The following is an 11,039-nucleotide window of genomic DNA, read 5'->3' on the forward strand; positions in this document are numbered from 1 at the left end:
GGAGAGACAGACAGAGAGAGAGAGGAGGAGAGACAGACAGAGAGAGAGGGGAGGAGAGACAGACAGGGAGAGAGAGGAGGAGAGACAGGCAGAGAGAGAGAGGAGGAGAGACAGACAGAGAGAGAGGAGGAGAGACAGACAGAGAGAGAGAGGAGGAGAGACAGACAGGGAGAGAGAGGAGGAGAGACAGACAGAGAGAGAGAGGAGGAGAGACAGACAGAGAGAGAGAGGAGGAGAGACAGGCAGAGGGAGAAGGAAAGACACTCATGCAGACCGAAGAAGAGAGACAGACAGACGGAGAGGCAGACATGCAGATAGGAGGAGAGAGAGACATAACGACCAAGGAGATGAGACGAGACATACAAGTGTGAGGTGAGACAGACGGACAGACAGACAGATAGGAGGCAAACAGGAAGATAGACAGAAAGATAGACAGACATGATGACATTCAGGAAAGAGGAGAGAAACGGGTAGACAGGAGCAGAGACAGACAGACAGACAGGAGGAGAGACTGACAGGTGGAGAGGCGTACTTGCAGACAGACAGATGGGGAGGCAGACATGCAGACAGACAGATGGAGAGGCAGACATGCAGACAGACAGCATGAGAGACAGAGAGACAGACAGGAGGAGAGACAGGCAGACAGATTGGAGGAAAGACAGACACACTGATGGAGAGGCAGACATGTTGACAGACAGGAGGAGAGACGGATCGGAGGAGCAAGACATACTGACACACTGGAGTAGAGCCAGAGATGGACAGACAGGATGATGATAGTACAGACAGACGGAGAGACAGACAAGAGGAGAAGAGACAGACAGGCGGAGAGACAGACAAGAGGAGAAGAGACAGACAGACGGAGAGACAGACAGAGTAGGACATTAGTGAAGATGTGAGGTAAACAGAGGCAGTAAATGAGCTCATTAGCTCTGTGTAGCTGTCACTGCTAAATGTATGGAGCGGAGGCCAAGGACACATTTCAATTAAAGCTACACACACACACACACACACACACACACACACACACACACACTTGCACTCATGCAGCCACTGAAGCCATCAGCATAATTCATCTGGTGTGTGTGTGTGTGTGTGTGTGTGAGAGAGAGAGAAAAGGCAAGGACTAGATGGACCAAAACACACACAGAGAAAGAAACACTTCTCTGAGGTTAATATACTTTCCTGCTGTAACACACACACACACACACACACACACACACACACACACACACTCACTCACTGAAAGAGAGTGAGACAGGCACAGAGAGAGACACAGATGTACACAGATAGATCAAAAGAACTCTTCACTGAAGTCTTCTGTAACAACAGAGAGAGAAAGGGAGGGAGAGAAATGGGGGGGGGAGAGAAAGGGAGGGGGAGAGAGAAAGGGAGGGGGAGAGAGAAAGGGAGGGAGAGAGAGAAAGAGAGAGAAGTGGAGAGAGAAGGGAGAGAGAGAGAAGGGGAGAGAAAGGGAGAGAGAGAGAAGGGGAGAGAGAAGGGAGAGAGATTGAAGGGGGGAAACGGGGGAGGTGAAGTGTGATGTTTATGTTTTCATCGCACAATGCTACAGTGATGTTATCTGACTCTGGCCACGCCCACTTACTCTTTCACTTCCTCATCTATCAGTGATATGAAAGTAATGACTGTTATTTTAGTAGAGAATACAATCTTACACACTGAAAGGGCGCACACACACACACACACACACACACACACACACACACACACACACACACACACACACACAGATGAGTGACATACGACAGCCTGACAACCATCAACCAATCAAGAGCAAATCTTTTTCTATTTAGAAGGTATGTTAATTGTTAATTAACACACACACACACACACACACACACACACACACACACTGGACTCAATATAGATATAATTATCAAAATTAAAATTATATACCATAAAAGTGTGTGTGTGTGTGTGTGTGTGTTCTGTCATTTTCTCCTGGTGGAATATATTTGGCGCAGGTGCCAGCGGCACACATAATGCCAACAGTGAGTGGTGCTGACATTTGCTGTCCATCTACTTACACACACACACACACACACACACACACACACACACACACCTCATGCTTCGCTGATTCTAACATATCATCCATTGGTGCGTGTAGGTGAGACAAGGGGCCGTGCCAGCAGTAACCACAGAAAGGGTGTGTGTGTGTGTGGGGTGTGTGTGTGTGTGTGTGTGTGTGTGTGTGTGGGCTGATTTTTGAATTGGCATGAATATCTTACTTTGCAGCTGCTGAGAAAACTAAAGGTCAAAGGGCATTTCCGTCTGTTACCCCGACACACACATACAGTAAGGGTTAAAGAGAGACGGGAGGAGATAGAGACAGACAGGTGGCGAGAGAGACACACAGACAGGAGGAGAGAGACAGACAAACTGGAGGAGAGACACTGACAGATAGTAGAAGGGAGAGATAGACAGGAAAAAAGTCATGCAGGAGGAGAAACACACATATAGACATGTGTAGAGACAGACAGGAGGAGAGAGAGAGAGATAGACAAGAGAAAGACAGGAGGAGAGAGACAGACAGATAGAGATGAGACAGACATACCGACAGGCATGAGAATAGACAGCAAGACAGGAGGAGAGACAGCCACACAGGAGAAGAGGCAGACAGACTGGAGGAGAGACAGCCACACAGGAGAAGAGGCAGTTATGCAGACACAGGCAGGAGCAGAGGCAGATATACAGACAGACAGACAGACAGGAGGAGAGACAGACATACAGACAGGAGGAGAGACAGACAGGAGGAGAGACAGAGAGATGGGCAGACAGACAGGAGCACAAACAGACAGACAAAAAGGAGGAGAGAGCTATACAGACAGACATGAGGAGACACAGACAGACAGACAGGAGGAGAGAGCTATACAGACAGACAGGAGGAGAGACAGACAGGAGGAGAGAGCTATACAGACAGACAGGAGGAGAGACAGACAGGAGGAGAGACGGACAGGAGGAGAGACAGACAGGAGGAGAGACAGACAGGAGGAGAGACGGACAGACAGGAGGAGAGACAGACAGGAGGAGAGACGGACAGGAGGAGAGACGGACAGACAGGAGGAGAGACGGACAGGAGGAGAGACGGACAGGAGGAGAGACGGACAGGAGGAGAGACAGACAGGAGGAGAGAGCTATACAGACAGACAGGAGGAGAGAGCTATACAGACAGACAGGAGGAGAGACAGACAGGAGGAGAGACAGACATTCTGTGAATAACTGTGTGAATAATTTCTCGTGTCTGTCTGAAACCTACTGCATGATTTAATGGAATAAATGTATTACATCAAACCCCCAGTTGCACGCTCCAGTAAAAACCAGCAGCCTCCCAGTGATCATTAAATCCCCTGCTGCAGGTTCGGAGCTGTGATTTCTCTGCTCCTGCTGCTTTATAGTATTTTAATTTGCTCCATAAATAAGTTAATGATGCCTCTCTTTAGGTAGTCAGCGTTAATGGTGTTCACGTGACTGTTTTTTAATCCCACTCGCCCCTGTGCCTGCACTTATTTTTGTTCTTACCCTCCTATGATATTTCTGATCAACTCGATTTGGCTCTTTTTCAGCAAATCCGAAAGAATTAAGTAATTAAAGCGACTGCGATGTACGGTCTACACGAAGGCAGATGGATCACAGCGTGTTGTTATTGATCTGTTGTTGATTACTTTCCTGTAACAGGACCAAACAGGGTGTATTATTCCTATCAAAACTGTCCTTTGTATAGATCTGGCAACCCAAATCCTCATTTAACCCCCCCACCCCGTCTATGAGTGAGATCTGTTCACACTCACACCCATCTCTCACTCTCTCATCTCCCTCTATCTCTCCGTACATCCGTGGTTTTTTCTCTCCATCTCTTTCCACCCTCTCTAAACACACTCTTTAAATGAAAGTCTGCAGTGTGCACTACTGCATTCTGGGAGATAAATAATAACCCTGGGTTTTTGGGGAGGGAATGTCGGGGGTGGGAGTGAGATTTATCAGTGTGGAGCGGCGTGTGTGTTTGCGTGGGCTCGGAAAAACTCGATTAGCCAAAGATAGATGGTGGATGGAGGGATGCTAATATGAACTGGTGACAAGAGGGGAAGATGGATGGGTAGATTTACACAATTGAGAAATGATGCACAGACAGGCTGGTACACACACACACACACACACACACAAACACACACACACACACGGCTTCACTTCGCGATCAATTCGCAAGGCGTGGGCTGTTATTAAATTTTCATACCATGATAATTGCCTAACATTTTATCATGATTTACGATATCGTCATGATATTGAAGTAGTAATACTATATTACGAATAAATGACTCGGTCAGTACCACACTTCTGCCTCCATGTTGGAACGCTCATCTGCTGGGCACAATTAAGAGATTGTCTGTCTTCTGCGAGACTGAAAAAAGATACTAAGCGCCATGCTCTTTTACCTTTGTCCAAAATGAAAAAAAGTTCAACCCTGTGGTATTGGGTTGAACACGAAGGCAAGGAAACCACAGCGACAATTTCCTGTGAGTGACAAGACTACAGGCAGCAGGTGTGATGGTGACAGGGCAACAGATGTCACGGCATTGAGGTGACAAGTAAGAGTGGCAAAAATGTCACGGCAACATGAAAATATGTCAACAGGACAACAATCACAATGGCAATGATGTCAAGGCCTCAGGCCAAACGACAGACAGCACAGTAGCATGACGAAAGAGGATCGGACAAGAGTCCAGCCAGGAAATGTCATGGCAACAGGGCAGTAAGTGACCGGGACAGGGGATGTGACATGGGTTAGAGTGACAAGGGCAGCAAATGATGAAGACTGGAGATCGGTGCTATGGTGCCAGGGTGGCAGGGGACATGGTGACAAACGTCACAGTGGCAGGGAATAAGACACCACTTGTTATTGCGATAAGTGAGAGGGCAACGGGTCGACGAGTGTCAAGCCACCAGAGCAACAGTGGACAGGACAGCAAATGTTACAGCAACAGGGACTCGGACTACAAGTGTCAGGCTGACAAACGTCATGATGACCGGGCAAAAAAGTGATGTGGGGCCAAGGAAAAAGATGACATGCATGAGAGCAACAGGGCAACAAGTGGAAGGGGGACAGGGAAGAGGGTGACGAGCATTAGAGAGACAGGGCAACAAGTGGAAGGGGGACAGGGAATAGGGTGACGAGCATTAGAGAGACAGGGCAACAAGTGGAAGGGGGACAGGGAAGAGGGTGACGAGCATTAGAGAGACAGGGCAACAAGTGGAAGGGGGACAGGGAATAGGGTGACGAGCATTAGAGAGACAGGGCAACAAGTGGAAGGGGGACAGGGAAGAGGGTGACGAGCATTAGAGAGACAGGGCAACAAGTGGAAGGGGGACAGGGAAGAGGGTGACGAGCATTAGAGAGACAGGGCAACAAGTGGAAGGGGGACAGGGAAGAGGGTGACGAGCATTAGAGAGACAGGGCAACAAGTGGAAGGGGGACAGGGAAGGGGGTGACGAGCATTAGAGAGACAGGGCAACAAGTGGAAGGGGGACAGGGAAGAGGGTGACGAGCATTAGAGAGACAGGGCAACAAATGGAAGGGGGACAGGGAAGGGGGTGACGAGCATTAGAGAGACAGGGCAACAAGTGGAAGGGGGACAGGGAAGAGGGTGACGAGCATTAGCGTGACAGGGCAAGTGGAAGGGGGACAGGGAATAGGGTGACGAGCATTAGAGTGACAGGGCAACAAGTGGAAGGGGGACAGGGAAGAGGGTGACGAGCATTAGAGAGACAGGGCAACAAATGGAAGGGGGACAGGGAAGGGGGTGACGAGCATTAGAGAGACAGGGCAACAAGTGGAAGGGGGACAGGGAAGAGGGTGACGAGCATTAGCGTGACAGGGCAAGTGGAAGGGGGACAGGGAATAGGGTGACGAGCATTAGCGTGACAGGGCAAGTGGAAGGGGGACAGGGAAGAGGGTGACGAGCATTAGCGTGACAGGGCAAGTGGAAGGGGGACAGGGAAGAGGGTGACGAGCATTAGCGTGACAGGGCAAGTGGAAGGGGGACAGGGAATAGGGTGACGAGCATTAGCGTGACAGGGCAAGTGGAAGGGGGACAGGGAAGAGGGTGACGAGCATTAGCGTGACAGGGCAAGTGGAAGGGGGACAGGGAAGAGGGTGACGAGCATTAGCGTGACAGGGCAAGTGGAAGGGGGACAGGGAAGAGGGTGACGAGCATTAGCGTGACAGGGCAAGTGGAAGGGGGACAGGGAATAGGGTGACGAGCATTAGCGTGACAGGGCAACAAGCGGAAGGGGGACAGGGAATAGGGTGACGAGCATTAGAGAGACAGGGCAACAAGTGGAAGGGGGACAGGGAAGAGGGTGACGAGCATTAGCGTGACAGGGCAAGTGGAAGGGGGACAGGGAAGAGGGTGACGAGCATTAGCGTGACAGGGCAAGTGGAAGGGGGACAGGGAAGAGGGTGACGAGCATTAGCGTGACAGGGCAAGTGGAAGGGGGACAGGGAAGAGGGTGACGAGCATTAGCGTGACAGGGCAAGTGGAAGGGGGACAGGGAATAGGGTGACGAGCATTAGCGTGACAGGGCAACAAGCGGAAGGGGGACAGGGAATAGGGTGACGAGCATTAGAGAGACAGGGCAACAAGTGGAAGGGGGACAGGGAAGAGGGTAACAGGCATCAGAGCGATTGGGGAACAATTGGTGGGAACAGGGACTAGGAAAAGAATTGTTATACCAACAAGTGACAAGACAACAGGGTAACAAAAGTTTTGGCACCAGTGTGACAGAGGACAGGGTGACAAATGTCATGGCTTCAGGCGGATAGGGTGACAAGTGGTTGAGCGACCAGGCAGCAAGTGGAGGGATACGGAAAGGTGTAACACACCTTAGAGTGACAGGACAAGAAGTGACGGGATATAAGGTGTGCTCACGTACAGCGACTCGCAGCGACAAAGTGACCAGAGACCATTCGTTTCCGACGAGAGCTGGCGACGAGAGCGACGGCGACTACAGGTGACTAGATGTGGCGTCTCCACCAACACCACGAAGGAAACATGGAGGCCTGCGGGCCGGCTCCTGATGGCGATGCTTACGTACAGAGATGGGAGCTACACTGGGATTCGATCGCAACAAAAAATTTGCGTGCTTCATTATTATTATTATTATTATTATTATTATTATTGTTCTAAACACACTAAAGCCATAAGCTAAGCTAATCGTCACTCGTGCTTTCACAGCAGATATACGGCCGCAATGGCAAATTGCACACGCTGCTTCTCCTTCATCTCTTTATACACAAACGCTCTCCGTCCAGAATGTTTCATTTTAGCGGCAAGAGCGTCGCGTTAGGGCAAGACGTTACGGGGGGGCAAGGAGTAGGGTGAAAAGGGTTACAGCAACAGAAGTGAAGGAGACGAGCATTAGACCGATGATGGGGACAGAACACAGGTGTTATGGTGACGGGGGACAGAGTTACAAACGTCACAGCAGCCGGGAGTACAGGGTACAGGGAATAGGACCAACACCAGGCAAGCAAAAATCATAGCAACAGGGGGACTGGGTGACAAGTGTTAGAGCGATGTCTGATGGGGAGACAGGGTGTCAAGTGAAGGGGTGTCAAGGGTGTACTTAGGAGTCCTCCTCTGAAAGTGCGCTTCTGAGTATTCTCAAACGTCCATGGCGCTGATGTCTGCACAGTGAATCATATTGGGACAGGCCAAATGGAATCGTTTTAGAAAGTCTTTTAGTGTGTGTGTGTGTGTGTGTGTGTGTGTGTGCTTTCCCATGTTGACTCCTCTCCCCTTGTTCCCTCACACCCTTCACCCCACATTTACTGGAACCCGACATCTTTCTGTCGTGCTGTTATAAGATAATAATCAACAACAGGGTGGTGTGATGAAGCAAAGTTATTCTTACTAATGTTTCTCTCTCTGTGTCTCTCAGACCTAGGGGCATCATGTGATCTCCAGAGTTCATCCTCACTTCATCCCTGCACACACACACACACGTATACGTACACCGCTTTGGAGTTTATTTCCTGGAAGGACATGTAACACAACCTCAATGCATCTCTGAGCTTGCGCCCGATTGGACAGATGGAATCGTAACCGTTATTTCACACTGCGATGGATTTGTAGGCGTGCGTGATGTCTGGAAAGGATAAACCCCTCACACTCCCCGGCACCGGCCACGCCCACGCCCACGCCCTGAGCGTCTTTCCGATGCCCCCGTATCCCTACTTCATCCCGCATATGTTGGGAGGGATCTCTCCTCCGGCGCTGCCCACACTTCCCGTGAGTGGATACAGCACACCGTCTCCTGCCAGTGAGTATATCTACTTCTCTCTCCTCTTTCATTGTGAAATGGGCGGGGCTAATCCGGGTTCACCAATCACGCGGCTCATCTCGTTGCACGCCGCTGAGCGACCGAGCGAGTGAAAGCCAACCTAGCGCGAAATCTCTACACTCGAGCGGTGTCGCAGTTGGAACTCGGACAGGGCTGTCCATCGAACAAGTGTGCTCGTTAGAATATTAGGCCACGCCCACTGGGCATCTCAGATCAGTGCGGTCAGAGTGTTCAGCCGCTGTTTGAGCGTTTCTGTCTTGCGTTTTTTTTTTCCGTTGAAACTTTGCTGCATCCCCTGGCAGAAATGATCGCATCACCATGCTTAGAGATTACACATATGCCACAAACCGATTTTTGTTTAATAGTGGAACATTCCGGCTTCACGAAACCTACCTCAACAAGTTAAATGAAACGATTTTAACGAGTGACCTGTATATATATATATATATATATTCGTATATATACTTTTCCCGGCTCGAGTAGAGGAAAGAAACTCCTAGTCAACCTCCTTCTCCGATACGATACGGTATAAAACCCGTGCTTAAAAATAGACCATGACGTCAAACGTCTTCCAGCGGCCGCTGCGTGTTTGGACGTTCCTCTTCAGACCAGACGTGCGCGAGACGTACCGAGAGATTTCTCCTCACACTCGTGTGCGATGTACACACGGCTGAGTGCTGACAGAATGATGATGTGTGCGCTGATTCCTGCTCTTTGTGCGTTCTTCTTTTTTTTTTTTTTTTTTGGATGTCCTGCAGACATTTGGGGGATTTTGTTTTCTCACCGTGTCATTCGAGCACTCTGTGTGCGTGCGTGCGGGTGTGTGTGTGTGTGTGTGTTATTGTGCTGCCTGATGTGTCGGATCACGTCGACGTGTTTGGCGAATCAACTCGTTCGAAACCCGAGACGTAAAACCACCGGAATGTTCCTGAGCAACACAAAAGATGCCATTTTACCCATGATGCCTGGGGAGAAGCTTGTCCTGGTGTGAACTCTTACGTGTTGTGTGTGTGTGTGTGTGTGTTTATGTTGACACACACACGCGAGATCAGAGTGCGGTTATTAAAGACACACTCCAGCAACCCGTAAGGTGTTTGGTGTCTGAAGTTTCTTTATGATGCTAATAACGGAAGCCTGTAGCTAGCGGTTTAGCATGGTGCACTATAAAAACAAAAACAAAACAAAAAACAGAACCGCCACGACGTTACGGAGTCATTCGGACGACGTGGCGTCTGTCCGGCTCTATACCACAGCGCTGATGAATTCCGGATTCTGATTGGTCAGGAGGTGTCGAAGAATTTGCGACGAGTGCAGTAGCGTGGCTGCGTTTCTATGGTAACCGCTCGTTCACAGGGACTTGTACGCGGGACGCCTGAGTAATAATCAACGGGTTCAAATACGCGTGTAATCGTCGCTACGGTAACGTTTTCCTTAGTGGGTTTACGGTCGACCTGCTACTCCGGTACTTCGTTTACGTGGCAGTAGAAATCGGACGGCGGTGGAGATGACCTCCGTATACGGACGTCGCGTCCCGAGACGCACGTAGAGCGTTCCGATTAGCGAGGGCGTGACGCGCCGGGTCGAGTCCGAGGACGTTTTCGAGTCGGGACGCGTCCTTGTTTTTCTTCGCGTTAGTCGAATGTGATCGGAGGAACGTCGAGGTCGCGGGAGTAAAGGTGTGAAAGGCATCAGAGAGAGGTGTTTTATAGCACGTGAGCAGATATTTGACGTTAGGTTGAAATGCGAAATATTCGGGGAAGGAGGCGTGGCCATTGCTGTTGGTCCCAGGAAAAATGGAAAAGAGGCGTGGCCATGGTGGTGACTTTGTGGTGAAAACCACCGGAATGTTTCAGGGCGACATAAAAAATTGCCGGGAGACGTTTGTCCTGGTGTGAACTTGCGTGTGTGTGTGTGTGTGTGTGTGTGTGTGTGTGTGTGTGTGTGCAAGTTCATACACACAACATTACAGTGAACTTCTTCTTCTTCTTATTATTATTCAGTTATAATCGCTGAAACGGGCTTTTAATTTATAATTTTTTTAAAAAATCTGTAATGTATTTTTCAATACTGTGTATTAGCACAAAAAGTTTTGGCACCCCTTGTTCCCCACGCGGTCTGTGAAATCAGCCCCACCTCGTGCACCTACTCCAGTACCTTTGCATCAGAACCGTTACCCCGGTGCTTACATAACACATCAGATATCATTGCTGCGCTAGCTAGAGATTAGCATCGGACGAACACGAGCGAGTCGGATGTCCAGGTTTCAGCGTTAAACGTTGCCGTGTGATGACTTCGTCAGGTTGGAATGACGAGGTCACGGCGTCCTGAATGCGAGGCGAAGACCTTTGCGTGTCCGGGTGTGTCCTTGTTTACACGTTCCTTCACATCAATCGAATATTATTCGAACGAACGATCGGATCAGATCGTCCGAGTTCTCCGGAGACACCGGTCAACGTGTCACACAGCAGTCAGCGACACGTTGTTGTTGTTGTTGTTGTTGTTGTTGTTGTTGTTTTTTCCAGTGACGAGGTGTTTGTTTAATGCGATGACGTATTTACATAAAAGGAACAATGACGGTTATTATGGGATGGGATTAGTTCAGAATCGGACGTGACACCGACTCCGTGGTTGTAGATCCTTGGATTTCTGTGTAAGCAGTCAAGGGGTCAAAGGTAATGGTG

General features: G+C 49.6%; 1 protein-coding gene across 1 annotated transcript in view; it reads left to right on the plus strand.

Annotated features, from left to right (window-relative positions):
- rarab (retinoic acid receptor, alpha b) overlaps window positions 1-11,039 on the plus strand; it is a 103,682-nt gene that overhangs the window by 25,186 nt on the left and 67,457 nt on the right. The window contains exon 2 of the mRNA XM_053678019.1: window positions 7,957-8,337. Within this exon, the coding sequence (XP_053533994.1) occupies window positions 8,160-8,337 (178 nt within the window). The 5' untranslated portion in view covers window positions 7,957-8,159. The remainder of the gene's footprint in view (window positions 1-7,956; window positions 8,338-11,039) is intronic.

The sequence above is a fragment of the Ictalurus punctatus genome, chromosome 2 (assembly GCF_001660625.3).
Source record: "Ictalurus punctatus breed USDA103 chromosome 2, Coco_2.0, whole genome shotgun sequence".
Classification (NCBI taxonomy): Eukaryota; Metazoa; Chordata; class Actinopteri; order Siluriformes; family Ictaluridae; genus Ictalurus; species Ictalurus punctatus.